The sequence below is a fragment of the Orbicella franksi genome, chromosome 10 (assembly GCF_964199315.1).
Source record: "Orbicella franksi chromosome 10, jaOrbFran1.1, whole genome shotgun sequence".
NCBI lineage: Eukaryota > Metazoa > Cnidaria > Anthozoa > Scleractinia > Merulinidae > Orbicella > Orbicella franksi.
The window spans coordinates 3,161,781-3,185,147 of NC_138154.1; the positions used below are offsets into that span (position 1 = coordinate 3,161,781).

At 37.7% G+C, this 23,367-nt stretch overlaps 1 protein-coding gene and 3 pseudogenes across 1 annotated transcript in view; 2 read left to right on the forward strand and 2 right to left on the reverse strand.

Annotated features, from left to right (window-relative positions):
* Window positions 1-2,606, reverse strand: part of LOC145501430 (uncharacterized) — a 4,258-nt gene extending 1,652 nt beyond the window's left edge. The window contains exons 1-2 of the mRNA XM_081480909.1: window positions 1,748-2,606; window positions 1-477 (exon numbers count right to left, since the gene is read on the reverse strand). The exon at window positions 1-477 is cut by the window's left edge and continues 1,652 nt beyond it. Coding sequence (XP_081337035.1) covers window positions 1-477; window positions 1,748-2,606 — 1,336 coding nt within the window. The remainder of the gene's footprint in view (window positions 478-1,747) is intronic.
* Window positions 2,607-2,891: 285 nt separating this feature from the next.
* On the forward strand, window positions 2,892-8,184 carry LOC145501077 (uncharacterized; annotated as a pseudogene).
* Window positions 8,185-12,163: 3,979 nt separating this feature from the next.
* LOC145501431 (uncharacterized) lies at window positions 12,164-12,806 on the reverse strand (annotated as a pseudogene).
* A 2,301-nt stretch (window positions 12,807-15,107) lies between these two features.
* LOC145500034 (uncharacterized) lies at window positions 15,108-16,570 on the forward strand (annotated as a pseudogene).
* The last annotated feature ends 6,797 nt before the right edge of the window (window positions 16,571-23,367 follow it).

A 23,367-nucleotide genomic window follows, 5' to 3' on the forward strand; every position in this document is an offset into this window, starting at 1 on the left:
GTTCTTTGCAGGCCCAGAGTGTCTGCAGCTTCCGGACAAGTGGTTCTAGAAAAGTGTTTGCGGTAAGCTTTGGTTCTGAAGGGCCAGGCAAAATTCCCACAACAATGATATTCTCCAGTTTGTACCTTTCATGATGAGGAAGGTTCAGCAACACCAGATACAATACTCCAACTGATCCGGGTGAATGCTTGTGTGGTCTGAACCAGTCAACATTGAGCATGACAGCAAGACTGTTGATATGCGATAGAAACCCAGTCGATGACAGTTCTTTCCAGACATTTCCTTGGTATATGTCCGTTTTGACACCATCAGGAAAAATCTGCTTTCTCCACTCTTGGCATTTGTCCCAAAACCCAGGCCTACTAAGGAATAGTTGCAGAGACTTTGTGACTGAGTCGTAAGGATAAACCATCCTTCGATACAAAAATGTCTTTGAACCAGTGCACACTGTCTTCAGGAGTATTTTGTCACATGGACCTTTTAAGACAAAATATATGACACATGAAAAACCTTTGATATAACAGTGAGAAAAACAGGGAACCCTATCGGCAGGAAGAAAGGAAAATCTTTATTTACAGAGAATGGTTCACAACAGCAAGGGACTATTATGGCATTGTACATCCGTAGCATCACTTTAAAAAGCTAAAAATTGTCTTGCATTGATGGAAACCCAAAATTAATAGTCTACATGTAGTTTTGTAATCAAAAACTTTGTTTTAAACTGCATCAAAACATTCTAAACCATAAATCTTATTTGAACATGTGAAAACTGACTATTAGCCTTGTTAACCATGTTTTTTATATACAGTTACAGAAGACAGAGGACCTCATATTCATAATCTGTTAAACAGCCAGAAAAAGTAAAAATATTTTATTATTCAGGGCTTCAAATAATCTGAGAAAATTTTTATGAAATTATGCAGAATTTTCAAGGCACATTATGCAGCAAATTATGCAATTTCTTGTTAGCTAATTTAACCTTGTTTTATTAGTCTCAAGGAGCACAACCCATCTTTTACCGTCCAAGATGCTATTAGAATGATAAATGAGGAATGATAAATTAATTCGCAGATTAGAAGCCCTGATTATTCTAGGAGGGTGTGCAAAATATGACATGATAACTAACCAATGAGGTGCGTCGTGTCAAGTTGGTTATTATCATTTAATATTCAGCAAGGCTGAGTAGAATAATTATTGTTTCAGTAGAATGCACCAAAATTACAGTTTGTACTTCTGTTAAAAGGTGGACAAAGAGCTGCAAGCGACTAGGCGAAAAAGGTGCCAGAATCTTGCAGTATTGCATGCACTGTCATTACTACCTCCAATATCCATAACCAATCCACTGAATCCATGATAAAAACAATTTCTTAAGGGAAACAGTGTAGATTCATATTTGAATTTTGCTCTCCCAAAGTATTGAGAAGATCTAAAATTTCTAGAACAGTAACAAGGTTACCTTACATTTTTTTTTCTTAGGGTCCTTGAAATATTGTGTCAAAAATTATCTTAGGGGGTTCGCAGTCAAATGACCTCATCAATGGGGTGGGGGGGGGGGGTGGATATCAAATGGAATGGCCAACTGGGGCCATTTTGTGTTCCCCTCTTCATGTATATACATGTATAAAGTTTGATGAACTGATTCATTTTAAGGATCAATTGCAGAAAACTCTATAATTCTGCTACATGATGCATCTGGCTTTGCATCTATGCATGTACATTATTTGGTGTACTTTAGATAGAGACGTACCTCGTTTTCTCCTGTGTGGGTGTCTTGACCATGCCACAAACTTACAGCAAGCTGACACTTGCCTACCACAGCGATTCTGGATGCAGTCTTTGTAGTCATACAGAGACTTACACTTGGGGCATACAACATATTTTACAAAGTCATCTTTGTTCAGTAACCCAAGATGTTTCCTTAGCTTGTATAAACTGTTGGGGAAACACTTTGCTACCAAAGCCATGGCACTGTTCTCATCAAATGTTCCAAGTACCCAGAAGAAACAACTAAGAAACTTAAGCAGCATTTCTAAGGCTGAATCAGTAACAGAAAATCCACACTGCCAGGAAAATAAAAATAGCAAAAGCCAATAAACAAGCACACCACATTTATCTGAGAATGGCAGTGAACTGCTGGTAATTTCTTGCTTTTGCTGCTGGTCATGGTCAAAATCATCTCTTAGATCGCTCTCATCTTCAGATCCCTCCCAGTTCTCATTAACCGAGTCCCCAGCTACAGTGTCAGTGTCATTTATAGCCACTGGATCATCATCATTGAAATGGGCTAAGTCCTCCTCGTTGAAACGTTTTCTGAGCCGGTCTACTAATCTCCTACGGAAGTCTGAAGATAAGAGGGGTTCGGTATCAATCTTTTCGTGGCAGCCGGCATCCGATTCCCCGGGATCCGATTCCTCTTCCAGCCCTATGCCATCAGTGGTGTGAGACTCGAAGCTGGCCTCCCATTCGGATGAAGCGTTGTTGATCACGGCGTCTCCACAACAATGAAACCTTGATCCAGAGTATGAATAACTGCTTCCACAACGAGAACACAGAATTCGACGCCTACTTCTTTTCTTTAACTTTCGAGGTGAACTTCTTTTCGGCATTTTGAAAAGAAATCGTTGTAAAGATGAACACCGTATAGAAAATTCTCCTGTTTGTAGCTATGGACTTGTCTTGTTGTCTTGTTCGATTTGGCGCCGAAAAGCAGACTGCTGATCAAAACTACTCAAGGCTGATTACACTAGCCAATAGCAGTCGTTGTCACATATGATATGGACCAATCACATCGTTTGTTATGTTGTTGTCAAACATTTGACGATCACCACTAGCACTAACAGTTATTTTCACTGATCCTCTTCCCGGCTTCTGATCTACGTTTGAGTTTGAATATGACAGCGACTCGAGTAAACACAGTGGGATCAGAGTTCAGAACGATCTTGACAAGAATTAAAGAAGTGAAAGAAACTTTAGAATAGACTGACAATATGGAGCTCGCTAGGCAGTTAGAAGAAGTGAATGATTCACTGCGTATCTTGGAAGGCAACCAGAGTGAATTCGCCGATGCGGTCTTCAAAGTTCTTCAAAACATTGAGGGCAAGGTGACAGAAGGTTTCAAAATGATGGAGGCGAAGTTTGCTGAGTTGGATGCGAAAATGAGGCCGAGCTGCGAGGTCGCTCCTTGTATGCCATCGCCAACAAGCTCCGGGAAGAAAAGAAAGATTGCTAGGCATCCCGATCTATCGGTAGGTCAAGCTTATTCTAATTCAAGTAAACACTGAATTGTTTGATGTTTTTCATCAAGTTTGATCATTTTGACGTTCTTAAAAAAAAAGGTTTTGGAAACCCTCCTGTTTCAAGAAATTTCAAATTACGCACTGCGTCTAGCAATTTTTCGCACCTTGGTGGTAGGTTTAGATAAGTTATGCTGGCATAATTTTGAACATAATACAATGGTGCGAGCATCGAGCGTAATGCCGGCACAATGGTCATGTTTAGGAGCATAAAAGTTGATAAAATTATCCTAATAAAAACATCAAAATAATGTGTTTAAAAATGTCCTGTGTGGGCTTTGTGGCTGCGTTATGGCTGCTTTTATATGCACTTATTTGGCATTGTTGAACCTGGAGGGCCTGGTTTTCTGTTTGAATGCCTGGCTACCTTACTTTATGCCCAGCTCCCCAGGCTTGTAAGTTTGAGAGTGCTCTTTCTCCTTGCTCCTGTTGATAGCATTCTTATTTCAAAGGTTTTGTTGTTATCTAAAACGTAGAAGGACATTAAATAATATGTTAGCCCCTATTTTGTCTTTTCTTTACGCAAAATTCACCCAGCATCTTTGAGCATAATGCTAGGGCACGAGCATAAATATTTCGAGCATCATGCTATGATTTTAGGAGTGAAGCTCAAAAGCATAATGCTCACACTTTTGAGCATATGATAATTTATCTCACCCTACTTGGTGTCAGTTGTCGTGGTTGTTGGAATGGTTGAGAAGTGTATTTGAAATCACTAAATCAGCACATCTCAGAATGAAATAAAGCATAAGTTTCACTGCAACTCTGTTTATGTGGACTCTATATGAAGTCTATTTTTTATTTTCAAAAAGTTTTTTTTTCCTCCCAGACAGAGCCTTGTTATTATCCCATAGAAATGTAAGGTATTTTGCCAAGTGCAACACAATCAATCAACTGTTGGAACAAATGTGACAACTGAAACTGTTAAACACTTAACCTGAATCTCCCTGATAATCACTGACTTGAAATCATATGGAATGTCAGAACTGTCTTATGATACTTTTTTTTATTATATTGGGTGGTTATGTCATTATATTTAGTACTTATGTTATTATATTCAGTGATTAACTCATTATACTTGGTGCTTATTCCATTATACTTGGTGCTTATGTCTTTATATGCGGTGCTGTCTTCATTATATTCGGTGCTTATTCCATTATATTCGGTGCTTTCCTCGTTATATATAACGAAGAAAGCACTGATTATAATGAAAAAAGCACCTAATATAACGAAGAAAGCACCGAATATAATGGAATAAGCACCGAATATAATGAAGACAGCACCGCATATAAAGACATAAGCACCGAGTATAATGAATTAATCACCGAATATAATAACATAAGTACTAAATATAATGACATAACCACCCAATATAATAAAAAAAAGTATCATAAGACAGTTCTGGCATTCCATAAAATCATATGTACACCAAATAGCTTATACCACTGAAGTAACATGGAAAACACATACAAAAAGCATGCCATAACTACCTACCTGTACATGTGTGGTTCTGGAAAAAAAAAATTTTGACATCCTGATCTTTTTTTTGGTGAATTGTTAACTTGCTGCTGTTTTCTAATGATCAATGTTATCTATGCTTTTACAGCACTATGTCCGCTCCAAGATTGAACAGTTGGGACTATTGTGGAATACTGAAAAGAAGTAAGTTTTATAGTCTGCCAATGTACATCTGACCTGACCTTTGAAATGAACATTCAAAGTACTCTTTGTTACTTCCAACATTGAACAGAACATGGAAGATTTCAATGAAAATCTTTCTGAAAGTCATGAATTAACTGCAAAATAATTTCATCACACACATAAAAACCTAATACTTCCCAAATACCTTGTCTTACAAAATGTATCTGGGACCACTTTTATTCTTTCTGACAGGGAAACTTACCAAAATTAGGGGTCACACTTCTGGTATGATTACCATGATAAATGTAAACAACAAGTTGTGGTTCTGTTTACCATGTTAATATTCTCTAGTGTGACCTCAACCACTAGCTGTGAAGAATGTAAACTAAATCCACTGGTCCAATACATATTGTAACAGAAAATCACCAAATCCTCAAATTCCATTCACAGCAAAAGGTTAACTTAAGGGCATCACTGATTCATGAGGAAGTGCAGTAGTCTCATGGTTAGAGCATTGATCTTTAATTAATTAGAGAGTCAGTGGTTTGGGGTTAAGGTTAAGACAATAAAGTTTGATCCATCCAGGGCACCAGTGAACCAGAAGGTAAACCAGCTGACAAAATGGTGGCCTGGTTGGTTACCTTGCAATGGACTATCATTCCATCCAGGTTGGAGCAGAAATTATGGTCAAAAAGTCATCTCATGATTAAGTCAGTGCTTATCCTACTTGTATATTAAGTAGACAGTTTCTATAGAAGACCTTTTTATACATTTATGTAAGTGGATTTAATTTTATGGGACATCTGTGCTTTTTATAGGGAGAATGAGGACCCAAACCAACAGATAGCAAATACATTACTGAAAGAAATTCAAGAAGTTGAGCAAATTAAAAATGATACACTCTGCACAGAGAGAAGAGTTCTGGGTAAGCTCTTGTAAATGTTTGGGAGGACTACTGTAAAAGTTATGGGTGTGCTCATCACATATTGTGAATGAAACATACATACATGCATACACATTATTCAAGATGCAGGTATTACAGAATACAGTTGATAATTTACATACACAAGTTGCAAAAGGCATCTTGAAAAGGAAATTGTCAAAAATTTTGTAGGCAATCTCGAAGATAATTTTATCTCTAAGTGTTGGAGGTCCAAAAAAAAGAACATAACCTGACATGCTCATATTTATACCTGGGATTTGGTCGGTTCTGTTGCACACCTACTACTACTTTGGAAGGTATCTGGAAAGCACTTAGTGTCTACATATTTTATAATTCTAAAATTGAAAACCAAAATAATCCTGACTTGATTAGAAGACCAACATCACACTAACATTAGGGGCTATAACTTAAAAAACACATGACTGTATATTCAGAAATGAAAAGATCATGGTCAAGACGAATTCCCCTCAACATTCGAGCAGTAAGTGCAAAAATTAATTACTAGAGAACTACTCATAGCATGGTAATATTTTGAACATTATTTGAAACAAGTTACTTAAATTCACTTATCCAAGTGACCCCCTGTGATTAAATTCTCAGGCATTCTTGAGAAAATGAATGTCAAACCTCGTAAAGTAATGTTAAAAAGAGGTGCCATTTTGTTTTGAACTGACATGAAGCATCTTTGTAATTGTAATATGGATAGCGTCAAATTCAATTTCCCCTCCTGGGGTCAGCCTGGGAGCTTAAGTATTCATACCTCCTTGTTAACTGTATTGAAAATGTTACTGTGATTAGAGTAATATTTTGGTAACTTAATTTTTGCACCTATTGCTGGAATGTTCAGCGGAAATGTTTTCCCACGCTTGATGCCGGTTGCATGTGTTTGCCCTGAGTTCTGATTTGTTTAAATCTGTTTTGATTGGCCAGACAGCGAGTGACCACTTTATTATATGCCAATCAGTTTTACGACACTCATTAGCAATTGAAAATTGCTGTATATTTGCAAACCTTCAGAATTTCATATCGACCATTTATTAAACCCTTTGAATCAAAAGATTGTTAACAACAACACAACAAATGCAAGAAATTGTTAAGTGAAAATGTCTTTTCTACACACCCCTACAAATAGTGATTATTGTTCTAAACTCATTTGATACAAACCAGTTCAGTCTAAATATTTTTTAAAAGGATACTTATTGTGCTTTTTTATATTAGATGCCATTTCTCAGAACTTTGCCTAGTGTAAGAAAAACGAAGACAAGACCAAAGTGGGACATATGAGAGGTACCAGCAGGACCAGAAGAGAAGGCAAAGGATGAAAAGGGCATGGATCTCCCTTATTTCGCTGACAAATTACTAGACCCTTTCACTGCTATTATTCCACCAAAAACTACAAGTTGCTCCTGTGGTTATTTCAAGCGATGACATCACAAAAGGGGTAAAAAGGTGAAGTACTGGTAAACATGAAATCAGCTAAGATAACATAACTAGTTAAGTACACACTCAGCTGCCAGCTGGATAGTTTGGCATTTTTCTATTTCCACCAGATTATGACATGGGTGTCTGCTGACTGCCTGAGTGTCTCATGTGCCACTCTGTGCTTATTGTGATCAGAACAGAAATATTTACAGCAAGTGTGATAGATTTTGAAAATTGCTTGTATTTTACAACTTTTTTTCCAGGAATAGGGTTAACAAACAATAATATTATGAAGACTTAATCCTTTTATTCGTGATAAAGGTTCTGAGGTTGTTAATATTACAACACATACATGTATGACTCCTTATGGCTGTCTTTTTTTGTATAACGTGTAAAATTGGCACCAGAAAATCTTAGTATATGTGCAGTTGCATCTAAAAAACCGTGATAAACCACCTTGCAGAATGAGTATGCGCAGTATGTAATACAGTAACCATCAAGTTATGATTTGCTTGAATATAGAACATTTACTAAAGTCACTAAATAATAAATTTATCAACTCCTTTTAGAAGCTTGACAGAAGACTGAAAGTGGTCAGAGAAGAGGAAAGGAGTGGTCAAATGTACGAGGCTCTGCATATAGGCCTAATCTCTTCAGATGAGTCTGACACAGAGGGCGATGCTCTGGCCACCAGACCTCTAATCTGGAGGACAGATGATGTAAGCGAGTATTTTTGACTACTTGATGAGCGTTGGAAGGCAGGCATGACGTCCCAACAAAAAAGGCAGTCTGTGAGCCGGATTCTTGGTCTTCCTAGTGAAAGGACCACAACTGGAGTCCCACAACATTTGCTTTGGGCTGTGCGTGCTGATTAAGGGGCAGTATAATTTTATTATTGATTATTGATTGATTTTATTTATTGATTATTATTATTATTTAAGGGCCTTATGCAAAATTGAAAAAAAATTGTGTCTCTTCTGGCATGCAGACCAGCTATGCAAATCAGTATTGGGGTAAAAAGAGAGAGAATTTTAATTGATTTCATCCAGTTTTATGGTTTTTGCATAAACCCTTCATTTAATTACTTTAATGACATTTTTCTGTCAAATTGTTTGCTTGTTTGCTAGTTGAAAAGTTTAACACTAAAAAGCCTGTTATTTGATGAAGTTGGCTACTGGCTTATTAAGACATGCAACTTATGCTGTGTCCACACTAGTACTGAAACATGTTTACAATAAACATGTTAAACAAAACACATTTCCTGTAAACATGCTTAATTTATGCAGTTTTATGGAGTATGATTATGGCAACCAAGTGTTGGGATTCCAAAGTATTGCTTCAAATTGCATTATTTAAGATTGTATTTGTTTCTAACAGGCCTACTTTTGCTAGTGAGTACAGCTCCCATACAGGAATTTCCCAAGCAGTTTTGTAAGGAAAGTGTAAACAAGGCCATCAGAGTCATAAAATAGTAATTGCTGACTCAACATAAGTTCAAAACCCACACTGTGTAGTATGATACTGAAATACTCTTACAAATTGGTGTTTTAATATCTGAGTCACTGTTTGGAATAAAAATTGAATCAAGTGGCCTTTAGAACAAATAGTAGATACCATTTTATTATTCTGTATTATCAAATAATTTATTTTGACTAGCTTTACTGTAATGCAAATTAGAATTTTTGCTATAAAAGCTAAGCAGGTTTTACTTTCATGTAGCTTTTGTGACCACCATCCACGTCATTTATCAGAATCTTATTTTTAAGAGCAATACATTGCGAGTGGTATTAACTGGACAAAATGATACACCGTTTTCTAAGAAAGATAGGCTGAATGTTCTTGTTGGGTGGGTGATTGTGCGCCTCTCAAATAGATATTTTTAAATAATATTCCCTTAAAGGGTCAAGTGAAAGAACTTTCTTGCTAAACTATGTATGGTTATAATTTGTTAGAGTGGGAAAACACAGTTAAAATTACCCTCGTATTTTATGTGAATAATTGTACATCTGTAGATAGTAAACAGCGCTACACAATTTTAAATAAATCTTATTTTTAGAATTAGCAATACCTCTTGTTTTTGCTGTTTTGACTGGGAAAGGGAATGAGCTTTAGTCCCCTGAACATTGGTAGCCAGCTGGTCGTGGGACTGTAGAAAGATCAAAAGAATCTTGAACACAGGATGGGAGTGAGCGAACAATGCCGGCCGATGCACACTGAAAAACACCCGAATACACCGTCCCAGGAAATGCAAGAAAATGTGAGGAAAACGTTGGAATTCGTGCAATTTTCCACCCATTAACTGAACAGTAAACGCCAGGGAACAAGTGTTTTCTTGAATTCACCGCAACTCACTGTCCCAGAAAATATAAGAAAATTCCTGCAAACACAGGAAGACACGATATTTTCCAAAAGTTCATCGAATGGTGAACATTGGAAAACAAGCGTTTTCTTGAGTTCACGCGCGTTTGCCATCAGGGAAAATGCGAGAAAAGCACAAGAAAACTTCTGAAAACGCAGGAACACAATAATTTCCGTGCGTTTACCGAACGGTGAATGCTGGGAAACATGCATTTTCTTGAATTCCCTTGAATTTGCCGTCTCGGAAAAGACAAGAAAACAGGAGAAAACTTCTGTGAACGCAGGAATGCACTATGCTTTCCGTACGTTAACCGAGCAGTGAGTTCTGGTAAACAGTGTGTTTTCCGAAATTTCACGGCATTTGCCGTTCTGGAAAACAAGGGAAAACGCCGGTTTTCAATTGTTTACCACGGATGAACGTGAAGTTTTACACCGGGAAAACATCTGTTAACACAGGCAAACAACACATTCACCAAGTGTTAACAGACTGGTAAATTCCAGAAAACAGGCATTTTCCGGCGTTCACCGTAATGGTAAACTACCGGATAATGGAACGAATACTCAAATTCCCCGACAGCAAAACAACTGGAAAATCTTGGATTTTCCGATTGGTGAATACCAGTAAATGTAAGCAAATGCCACGTTTTGCGTAAATTCACCGCGCGTTTTCTAAAAGGTAAACGCCACTTTTTTTGCCGTGGCCGTTGATAAGAGTTAGTGGCCACCAGTTTTTAATTAAGTGCGGTTCTGCGTCTTTTTTTGGTATGAGTTTAATGATTCTGCGTCTCTGTGTGATCGAAAGACTTCCTTCATCATATGAATAGTTGAGTGTACTTATTAGAAGAGGAGACAAGTCTTTCCAAAAAATTTTGTAGAATTCAGCCGGGAGTCCATCAGTTCCAAGGGTTTTCTCCCGATCCATGCTTCTCAAAGCTTTTAGGCACTTTTGTTCTGTTAAATGTCCTTCGCAACTCATTGCCTCGTTGTTGTCCAGAACTGTGTCATTTTCAGGTTGAAAAAGATCATTTTCTGTTGGTATCACATTTTTTTGGGATGTGTAGAGTTCTTTATAAAAGGTTTCACAATCAGCAAGGATTTCTTTGTCAGATGTGACAAATTCTTGATCAGTGCTTTTAAGCTGGCTTATTGCACTCATTTTGAAGTGTCTTTTCTCAAGGTTTAGAAAATATTTGGTGTTTTTTTCGCCTTCATTGTACCATTTAATTTTACATCTCAAGATTGCCCCTTGGGTATGTACTTTGATAATCTCTTCTAATTCAATTTTGAATAACTCAAGTTGTTCTGTTTTATTTGTTTTTTGCATTTTGCTGATGGCAGCTGGCTGTTCCAGTTCTTTTTCTAGTAAGGCAATTTTTTCTTCTAACTCATGCTGTTTATGCAAAGTTTTAAGCTTTTTGGCAGCTGCGAAGCTAAGAGATTTCTCCCCAGTTTTAAGTTTGATCATATCCCAAAGAAGAGCAGGGTTTAATGACTCATCGTTTTCGTATTCGTTCTGTGTTTCAGGGATAGTTAACCTTATCAAATCAGTGTAATCCTTATCGGCCAGAAGGGATATGTTGAGTTTCCAAAAACCAGGGCCTCTTGGGTTTGAGTGAAGAGATTTACTTAATGTGATCATTGAGTGGTCTGTCTTAAAGCCCGGTAGAATGTTTGTGGAGATAATGCTACCCAGCAAACTCTGACTTGTTAAGAAGAAATCTAGTCTACAGTGGACAGTAGGCTGTGTTTGGTGCCAAGTATACCTTCTTTCTTTGGGGTTCAATATTCTCCAGGCATCAACAAGATTGAGGTTATTGCATATCTCAAGGATGGTTTTCTGCGCATTGTGATGTGTTTTGGACAGGCCCCCTTTTTATCTTTCTCTACATCAAGAATGAGATTGAAATCGCCTCCAATGATGATTTCGTCTCCTTCGAAATCTTGAAGGTGATCAAGGAGATTTTTAAAGAAAGCAGGATCATCTTCGTTTGGAGCGTAAATATTTGTTAATGTTATACTTTTTCCATCTGTTTTTAAGTCACACAAGATAAAGCGCCCTGAATCATCGATATAGGTTTTCATAATTTGAAGATCGAAGTTATTATTAAAAAGAATGCTTACGCCAACTTTGCTGCTAGAAAAAGAGCTGAAAACGCTTTTGTACCCCCATTCAGTAGCCCACAGGTGAGAATTTTCTTGCGAACAATGTACTTCTTGCAACATGTAAATCGCATATTTTTTAGATCTGAGCCAATTAAAAGTTTCTCTTCTTTTAGCGTTATTCCCAAGGCCCCGTACATTGAGAGAAGCTACCGTGATAATATTGTTATCTCTTTTGAATTGAAATAATAGGAGATACAATGGATATCTGCACTGCTTGATTATTCAACAATAACAGTGTTATTGCCAGACAAAAATATTTTGCAAACAGTTCAGAAATTGTATTTTTTTAAGCTTTGAGAGAAATTGTAAGCGAAAAATCTAGAAATATTTTTAGCGAGGTAGTTTACATAGCAATGCATACTGGAGTCGACAAAACAGCATTGTAATACGAAGAGTAAGCTGGTGACATGAAAACACAAACAGTTACATATAAACATACTAAAGCGTGAGTATTTAAGCAAGTAATAAAAAAAATAAAGCATAAACAAAAATTGCCATTGATAAACAACTTGTCGGGCTGGCTCTTGCTGAAAGATGCCCTCATGCCTTGTCGTCATGCTTCTTTGAAAACTGCCATTTGATCTTTCCGGTACTTGATGATTTCCAATGGAAGATCGTGAAACATTTGGATATCAGTCTCTTCCAGTCATCGGCCTAAAGAGAAAATTTCCTTGACATCTCTATATCAAAGAAGTCTGGCAATTATAGGACGTGGAGCTGTGTCGTTATTCTGTTGGGTTGTTAGACGGTGTACACGTCGAGTTTCAATGCTGCGGGCGTTGCGGTAGCGAAGATCTCGTTCCATAAAATTTCTTAACACTTCTTCGGTATCTTATTCTCGTACTTCTGGGATATTGAAAAATTTGATATTCTTTCTCCTGGAACGAGCTTCAAGGTAGAGGTTCTTGGAGGTGATGTCGTTTATTTGGTCGGTGACCTTTCTCTCGCTCTCAATCAGAGGTTATTCTTTCATTTCGCTCCTCCATCTGCTTCTTTAACGCATCTCGATGTTCCTTACACTTGTTGCCATTGAAACTGCAAGACTTCTTTAATTCTGCTATATCATTCTTAGCCGTTGCTTCAAACTCTTTGAGCTTGGCCGTTCTTGCTTTGAGGTTCCCCAAATTGGTTTCAATATTTCTGATGGAGCTTTCACTTGAATCAAGCTTACTCAGTCTCGTGATGATGGAGTTCAGTTGTTCTCCAAATTGTTTGATTTTGCTGAGAGCCTCCATGATTTCATCGTTTGCCTCGTAGTCGCTGTTTGTGTTCTCGTCTGCTGTTTCTGCAAGATCTCTGAGTTTTTTTGCTCCATGCAAAGGCAAAGTCTTGTCTCCAGAACTTGTAGACAATCTATTTCTGCATTTTCTGATAAAGTCAGACAATTTTTCGGCCATGAAAACCTTTCGGAAGGCGGACAGCTTTTAGCGTGCTCCTACTCCGCGATCACTCAGCCCAAGGAGTTTGTTGGGGCCCTCTTTGAAGGCTCGTCGGCTTGTACTCAAGAAAGATGCAGTGCCAACGATTTTCCACTTCACTGTGGAACCTTGCAATCAAGCAACTGGACTGAAACGATGAAAAACAAGCAAAGAATGCTGCCAAATTCGAAGAATGGAATGAGTCGCTCAGCTGTCCGTTCAGCTTTTGCAAAATGTAGAGACTTGGAGGTAACGGTTTGCATTGTTTAATATACCTATGACTAGTTTAACATCTCTTTTTTGTTGTTGAGTTGGCTTGAAAATGTTGTTCCCATAGCTATAGAGTGTTTCAATATCCTCACAAAATAGACAGCTTCAGTCATAATAGTTTGCTTGTGATGTGTTTGATTGGGAGCATCAATTTCAAGTTCTCAGTAAAAATATTAATGGCTGCACTAAGCTAGGTAATACTTGCTTCTTCTACGGCAGAACGCAGGGACAAAAGGACATAACTATCTTGTGCTCCACGCAAAGCTGCTTTGGTTGATAATTAAGTTATGATACAGAGTTGGAAAGCAGCCTTCTGCAGCCACAATTTGAAGGCTATGTAATATCGTTGTCACCCTTCTCAATGAGTTTCCCATGTACTAACATTATCAATTTCTGATTTATTAAAACGTAGGTCCTGTCCAAATTGCTTGACAGATCACCAGATTCTCACAACCATGTGAAATCTCCAGAAAAAACCCTTGAACAGACCCTTACAAAAATGAAGGCTTGTATATTTACAGTCAATGGAAACCTGCGACCTAAGTCACCCAGAAACATATCAGTTGCAGTGCTAGTGTCTCCAGAGAAAGAAGAAACTTCCTCACAAACATATAAAGAAATAAATTACAACAATGCTACACAAACTGCAATTATCCACCAGTTACAGGTAAGAAAACTGAGATCTTACCGAGCAAACTTTGCACATGCACATCCTGTTCCCAACAAACCTTATTTGCTTGTAGTACTTATTAAAGATACACTGTATGCAAGATTTTGTTCTCATTGGCATAATTACTATATTTCTAATTTTTCAAGATAAGGAGTCATCAAACTCAGACCACCCGAATAAACTACAGATCCGTCCAAAATCAAACCACTACTCCTAAAAGTAAGTCAGGACAAAATTATGACATTTTCACTCACAAGGCTGCAGCTAATTATTTCCTTTGATATTATTTTAAAACAGTGCTTTCTAGTGCAGTTCAGTGTGCCTTGGGTGAAGAAGACTCCAAAAAATCTCCCAGCAAAAGGTTGACCTACCGGAAAAGTCAGAAGTCTCCCCTAATTCAGTAATATGGACCTTTAGCAACTCATATTTATTGAGCGACGGCAATGGCAGTGTAGGAGAGGGTCTGGATTGAGAACGACATTGTTCCCGCCAAATACAAACCTTTAGCAGCTTCCTTCACATCATGGCAGCACTAGACAGCCATCGCTGAGCACAGTCTTTCCAGAGTTTTTTTTAAGTGTTTAATTAAAAATGAACAAGTTTAAAAATATCCGAGATCTGCTATTGCTATCTCACAATGAGAACACCACTTCTGATGAAGAATTCGTTTTTACAATTGTTTTCTGTCAAAAAATCCAGATTTCAGTTACAAGTCGTATGATAAGTTCGACTTAGACGATATGGGCCAAGCTGACTGTAAGGCGGAATTTCGAATAGAGAAGGCTGATCTCCCCCGACTTGCAGATGTATTACAAATTCCTCCTGTGATCAAATGCAGACAAAGGAGCCTATGTGATGGCCTCGAAGGGCTGTGCCTGCTACTGAGGTGGACAAGCTATCTTTGTTGATACAGCGACATAATTCCTTGATTTCCATGTCCAGTATCTGTCCTAAGTTTGATCTCAAATGAGGTCTTAGATTACATCTATGAAACCCACTCACATCTGGTCACAGATTGGAACAGAGACGTCCTGACTCCCGCTGCTCTTCAGACATATGCTGAAGCAGTATCAAGGAAAGGTGCACCACTGTACAACAGCTTTGGTTTTATAGACGGGACTGTTCAGCCAATCTCATGACCTGGTACTGGGCAAAGGGTTGTGTACAATGGACATAAGAGAGTGCATGGACTGAAATTTCAGTCTGTTACCTTGCCCAGTGGATTAATTGGCAATATCTTTGGACCAGTAGGTGAGTACTTCATTTGCATTGTTCTAGATCCTTTATAGTACAAGTCTTACACACACAAAAAGCTAAGGATTGTCACTAACTTTGCCAAAAGATAATCAATTTAAAGTTCGGTTTTAAGGCCTGTACTAATGATAAGTAAAAAATATATATGCCCTATTTTAGAACCCAGAGCTCACAAACTCTACCCTTTCAGGCCCTACAAGTATGTCAGTACTTTTAGGTGAGAAATACCACTAGGGGCTCTCTGTTGATTAGTCCAAATTTAACTAGAGCAATGGAATGAAAACCATTATTACCTATGTATAGGGTTCTTGTGAGACAATAGTTGCTTTGATGAACTATTGCTTTTATCTTTTAAAATAACCTTTTAAAACCCTTTTCTTTGCATTTCAGAGGGTTGTAAACATGATGCTGGGATGCTTGCCGATTCTGGATTGTTAAATGACCTAGAGAGATTTGCCTTTTCACCAGCTGGAACACCTATGTGTGTTTACAGTGATCCCGCATATCCCCTCCACATTCACCTCCAGGCTCCATTTTGACAAGCCCATCTTACAGCACTAATGGAAGAATATGATACAGCAATGAGCACAGTACGCACCTCTGTGGAGTGGATCTTTGGTGACATCATAAATTTTCTCAAGTTTTTAGATTACAAAAAGAACCTGAAGATAGGACTTAGCACTGTGGGCAAAATGTATGTTGTCTGTGCAGTGTTACACAATGCCATAACTTGTTTATATGGCAATCAGACATCTGAATATTTTGAACTGGAGCCTCCAACACTAGAGGAATATTTCCAGTAAGTTTTGAGCAGTCGGTGGAAATTAGTATTATTGTTAAGAGTAGCAAGGTTCAAGTCTAGCTAAGTTTATATACTCTGAAACATGGCAATTCTCCACAGCAAAAACCGCAAAAATATGAGCATGCCTTTGTACCCTTGTCCTTTTTTATGTATTAGGTGGAAAAACTGACCTGAATTTGGGGGGAAAAATTCGTGCTCAGAAACTGATTGCTGCCCATTCTCCCTCAAAAACTTAAGTCTATCCCTAAGGTGTGTCTGACAAGCCTCAGTAACCAACTTAACACTGAGTGGCATTTACAACTTAACATAATTTATTTATCAAGGAGGTAAAAAGCAACAAACAACAACTTCAAATGAAATGCTTTATCACTGGCATTACTTTTCTATTACTTTCTGTAACACTGCAAGAAGCGCTTCATTCATTTTCTGCTGCTCCTGCAGCAGTGATTGCATGACTTGCTGCTGGTTTTCCTGTTCTTTCTTTTTCATATCAAGCTCTTGTCGTTGCACTTCGCAATCAACATCAGCTTTCTCTCTTAGAAAATCGACGAGCAGCTGTGCATATCTCTGGCCTGACTTGTGCCGTTTTGGAGATGCATCCTTTTCTGATTTGCGTTTCTTTGTCTCCCTTAAGGTTTCCATGGCTTTCTTTCGGATATCTTTGGCCGTTTCTTTGTCCTTATCCTGTTGTTTGGAGGCAAAACCTGCGTCAGCTGTCGCAGTATCTTCTCTCAAAACTAATTCTTCAATCAGCGCTTCTCTTTCTGTCAAATCATCCACAGAGATTCCACTCTCTTTTTCTTCCTTGCTCATTTTCTTCATAAATTTCTTCCTCAGAAGCACCCATCTCTCTCTCACTGCTCTTTTGTCCTTAAGTTGAAACTTTGGAGAGTCAATTTTATTGAATGACTCTACTATAGCCTCCTATGCCAGACCACGAGCAGGGCTGCCTTTTTTCACAACAAACACTGCTACCTAATATTTCTCTTAACAACACATCGTGCTCTTCCATCCACTCCATTTGCCTGAAAGAAAAGTCAGAAGTCGAAACTTATCAGAGAAAAGCTATTTCAATTTTGAAAAGTTATTGATGTAAAATTCAGAGCTTTATAAGCGCTTTTAATTTTGGGATCTTACTTCAGTTTTCCCTCGTACGTTCCTGCCATTGACAAATCCGGCTTTTGACAACACACGAGTATAACCTGCAAGAAAGTAAAAGAATATCATTTTCCCCTCCTCATCTTTGAATCAATATCAATCTCACTTCATCCTGCAAGGCATTAAGAAAACATTTCTAGCTGAAATCCGAAACTAGAGGAGTAAAAGGCAGAAATACACTCACGTTTTCTGTACACCGCAGAAAACAGCTTCTTGACGTCTGCACAGGCTTCCCACGACCTCACGTCAAAACTGACAACGTATGCCGGAAATTAAAATTACTTTCGGTCGCTGTCTCGGTCCCAAATCCTCTCGATGCTAAAGGTCCCTAATAGAATGCGCTGAAGACTCGTCCGATACAGACAGCATTTGTAGTGATGGCAGCAGTGGAGATGAGTGGTTGGTAGTTGCTTACGCATGTTATGAAAGATCTGTTATTATAACTCACACTCTTTGTTTTTAAATACAAGGCCTGTATTTCTGTAGCTTTCAGTCAAGTAAAAACTAGCGTTCATCTGTTTTTGCAATTATCAGAAAGCTCTAATAGTGTTGATGTGCCTATCTATATTACACCAATACACTTATAAGGACTTAAATGACAACCACATAGACAGTACTGTCAAGGAGGACGAAGAAACTGTGGACATAAGGGAAGCAACAACACCACATGGAAGAAAATTTCTGGTATTTGAGAGCAAATTGTTTGAACTTTTCAAAAAATGCCACATGTGCCTTCCACCATCAGTACCAAGAATTGAAAAAATAGTGGGTTCTATGATAGTTATTGTTGCAAAATGTTTGAATGGCCACTTGATGACCTGGATGAGCCAACAATGCAATGGAAGGCTGCCATGGGGAAACATGATTTGTGCCACTCAAGTACTCTCTTCACCGGAAGTGATCCTGCTAGAGTGGCCAGCTTCTTTAACCAGGTTGAAGTCCTTTACATGTCACTGAAGACCTACTACATACTCCAAAGGCTCAATCTTGCCCCTGCTGTAAACAGATGCTGGGAAAATGAACAGCTGTGTCTACTGAAATCCCTACAAGGTAAATCAATCAATGTTGGAGGAAATGCAAGGTGTGACTCTCCAGGGCATTCAGCAAAATATGGCGCATACCACTTGGTGGAATTAACCCTTAACAAAGTTCTGGCTGTTGAACTTGTGCAGGTGAATAAATAATTAGTCTTTGAAGTTTATACAATCATATATTTACAGTTTATATGAAACATGTAAAACTGCTAACAGTATTTATTTACCAGAATTTATTTCTTTCCTGGCAAAAGAAATAGATAACCGATAATCATTTTTATTATAAAGAAAAAAAACGGAAAAAACATATCATTTTCACGGCAGATATATGTAACCCCTGCTGCCTTTTCAAATAAAAGATAAATTCTTAAAATGGAAGAAAATGTAATCAAGAGGAGGATACAAAAATTGATTTCGGACACTGGAGTCATCACTGGAAAAAAGATGAAAAAAATGCTTTGGCCTCTAAATTAGTGGTCTAATATATTGCCTATTAAATGGTTTCAGATTAATGAGGTAAAAAGTTTTTACCACATGGAGCTCGAAGGTCTAAAGAGAGGCCTTGCTGTAATCAAGAATCAGGAAGTTACTATTATGGTTGAGAAGAGGTAAAAGTAACAAATTACTGGTAATTTGAACCTGTTCTGTGGGAAATGCACCGCCAGGCACACTTCAGATTCCCCCACAACAGATAACAGTGAATCACATCACAGGTCACCTTCCTTGAACTGTGTTACAAATTAAAGACTCCATTATTACACCAGAATATAAATAATAATTTTAACCCAATAACCCACTCCTTGATGATGTTAAGAATAGCTTCAGAGTCTACACCTCCTTTCTTTATTATTCTAGATTTTACTTTGTTAATGATTTATTCCACTGATACACTCTTCGTCTTGTTTGTAACAGGCTCCAAGGCATTCAAAGAACTAGACACAGTTATCAGCAGCAAGTATTTGTTAAAGGACATTCCCAAGTTTTCTTCTTCTGATCAGACGTCCCTGGTGGAGGTTTTACACAAAGTACTTTGCCCCGAAGCACACGCACTTCTTCTATCAGGGAATGAGAGCAAGGTAGCCTGTCACATGCTATTTGTTTTGAACACTATCTTGTTAGCACTTATTCTCTACTATTTTTACTACTTTTTACTTTAGCAGTACCATTTTAATCTTTCATCTCCAAACATAAACAACAGCTTTGAAAGTAGCTACATACATAAATTCAACCACCCATGCTCTTCTCCTCTTGACTGATAAGATACAAAGATCAATTGATAATGGCACCTACTCTTGTGGAATCTTCTTAGATCTATGTAAAGCATTTGATACAGTTGACCATAAAATTTTATTAGCCAAGTTGGAGTATTATGGCATACGAGGTGTTCCAAATGATTGCTTTGTATCTTATTTAAGTAACAGAAGACAGTTTGTTTCTTTGTTTGGTACTAATTCAGATTACCAACCTGTTACATGTGGAGTACCTCAGGGGTCAGTGCTTGGCCCTATTCTTTTTCTTTTATATATAAATGATATGTCTAAATGCTCCAATATCTTAGAATTTCACTTTTTCGCCAATGATACAAACTTGTTTCTTAATAATCTTAGCATTCTAAATTTAGAAACCAACTTAAATGTAGAACTAGAAAGGTAAGCCAGTGGTTATATGCTAACAAATTATCTCTGAACTTTGAAAAAAACAGCTTTGTGGTGTTTCATTCTCCGCAAAGAATAGCTCATAAGTTGAATCTTAGTATCCCCAATATGTCTGTGAAATCTGATAATCAAGTTAAATATTTAGGACTCATTTTTGATTCCAGTTTGAACTGGATACCGTGCTTACACGAATTGAGCAAGAAGGTTTCAAGAGGTATTGGAGTACTATCTAAAATTAGATATTATGTAAATAGAAACATATTACATCAATTATATTATTCAATTATCTACCCCTTCCTCACCTATGGTTTATCAATTTGGGGTAATACTTATAGTACTACTCTTAAACCCTTAATAACTCTTCAAAAGAGAGCTACACCTACTATAACTTTTTCAAAACCAGATGAACACTCTGAGCCTCTTTTTAAGGAATTAAAGATCCTTAAATTAATTGGTCTTGTAACTCTTCACAATGCACTCCTCATGTATCACTATACTATAATCTTCTTCCATCTTCCTTTGAAAATTTCTTTCAAACAGTAGCATCTGTACACTCATACAATATTAGGCTTGCTTCTGAATCAACCTGTTACATCAATACCATCAAAACAAACTATGGTAAATTCAACATTCCCTTTGCAGCTGTAAAAGTTTGGAATCACCTTGACAAAAGCATTAAACACCTCCCCCTTAAAACGTTTAAAAACAAAGTCAAACTAAACATCTTACAGCCCTACTGTTCATGAGTTTTCAACTGGTATTTGTTTAGCTATTTTATTTATTTATCTATTTATTTATTTCTTCTTTTTGTCTCTTTTTCATTGAATAATTAATTGCTTTCATCAAGCTTTAGTGCCAACCTACCTCCTGTACTTAAACATTACTTAGTTTTACTCAGCTTGATTAGCTTTATAGTTATCCTGAGTAAACATTACCTCTTTTTTTGTATTAATATATTATACACTACTGTGCAAAAAGAATGCAAATGAAATTCGTTACTTTTCGCAACTTTGCAGTGCTTTTCGATGAAATTTAAAGAAATTTCGAGTGAAACGATTTTTCGTACAAAGTTTGATGAATTTTTGAAAGGTCTATTGTTTTAATCAAAACGATAATTCGGGCTCTTCTTCACAAGACCACGCGAATATTCATGCGAAATATTGTTGAAAGTAACGAACTTTCGAGAGAAAGAGTTCGCAGTGCAATGAAAAGTCGCACAAAAATTCGCTCTATGAACAAGGTTTGAAAACAGATGTAAACATCCCTGTATTTAAAAATTCAAACTTACCCAGTTCATCAACTCTCCTGAGACTTCATCTCCATGCTCACAGTGTGATGCAAATGGTCACGTAAACATGGCAACCATTGTTTATATCCATACATTCAAAGATTGATCGTCAGTTACTCCTGAGCAATCATGCCCACCATGTCAAACTACACGCGTACTCGAATTGAGTCTCTTTATCGACAAAATCTTCATCCAGTGGAGATGTTTAAGTTGTTAAAAGGAGAAGATTTGAAAGTCAGTTTCGCAACGGTCACGCGTATAATCAAGAAACTGAAACTCGCAGGATCCACAAAGAAAGGAACGAGTACTGGAAGACCCAGAAAGATAAATGCTGAAGCCAGAGCATTTATAGAAGATCAGATGCAGAAGGATGATGAAACAACCAGCCACGTGATCCAAAAGAAGTTAGCCAGATGTGGAGTCGTGGTCCATCCATCAACAGTGCGGAGATCCCGAAAACAGCAGGGCTGGACTCTTCAACGAACAAGATACTGTCAGCTGATTAGAGATGCGAACAAAGTCAAACGCTTAGAGTTCGCCCAGAAAGTTTTGGAGACCAGCGATACTTTTGACAACGTCATTTTTACTGATGAATGCTCAGTCTCCCTTGAACAATTCCGCCGTACATGTTACAGGAAAGTCAGCGAAACTACAAGAAGAAAGTGTAAACCGAAGCACCTGCTGAAATTACACTTGTGGGCTGGAATAAGCAGACAAGGTGGGACGAAAATTTGCATCTTCAAAGGAATCATGGCCGCTGACCTTTACTGCGATATCCTTAAAAGCCATCTGGTGCCTTTCATCAACGTGCAGCTCCTGGATCACTGCCTCGTGCAGGACAATGACCCTAAGTACACTTCATGAGCACCCAAAACCTTCTTTGAGGAGAATGGGATCAACTGGTGGCCAATCCCCCCCCCCCCCCCAAAGAGCCCAGACCTAAACCCAGTTGAGAACCTCTGGCATGAGCTGAAATACTACCTGGAAACAAAGGTCAAGCCCCGCTCAAAACAGGAACTGATCGACAGCATTAAGAAGTTTTGGAGGAAGAAGGTGGGTGCAACGAAATGTGCGAGATATATTGACCATGTCTTGTACAAAGTCATTCCAGCTGTGGTTTAATTACATGGAGCAGCAACCAAGTACTAAAAGTTCTTGATGAACTTTAAAAAACAGCTCCTTTAGGAGCCACCAATCTGAGGAAAGTCAATCACCAATAAAACAGAAACAGTTATCTTTTATCCTCTTTTACCTACCTTTGTAGCGTAAGAGTTCTTTCTGGGACTAGCTCTGAGTATTTTGGCTTTCTTTAATTTATAAGCGAGTACTGATTGTGCTTGCTGTTACTTGGTAAATTGCTAAATTATTCACTAAGAGTTCGGATCAAATTTGGCTTCATCCTGCTTCACATTAGTATTTGAAAGCAATGTTTCCTTGCAATATAAATGTGCAAAACAGATCTAGAGTTGGCAAATGGATCATCGTGATGTCAACAAGCAAGTTTAACATCCCAAGCACCCAAATATTACCGAAGCAAAACAGCACATTATAAACGATAACAAAATCGATGAAAAAAAAAACACAAAACAAAACAACGCATTGACATATTAGAATTATCTTTAAATCTGTTTCACTACACTAAAGATACTGTTTAGTTCAATGGAACAGACTAAAGATAATTTATTTTATAAAGACACTGAGTCCGTGGGATGCTTTCAATAAGAGTTTAATTCAGTGAAGCTAAGCAAAGCAGCACTGGTTGACACTGATTAATGTGCCGCAGTGCCTTTCCTTCAATGAAACCGACTCAGTAAACAATCAACTTTTAAAATGTGGACTGATTGAAAACACATCTCCCCGCATCTACTCCAAATTAAAATAAAAGACACAATGCAACAAAAGAAAATCAAAGCAACTTGTTGGCACATTTAATAAGAGCTTCTCTCTCATTCAATCGAACCGACTCAACAATAAAGTTTAACTTTTTTTCTATTTGGT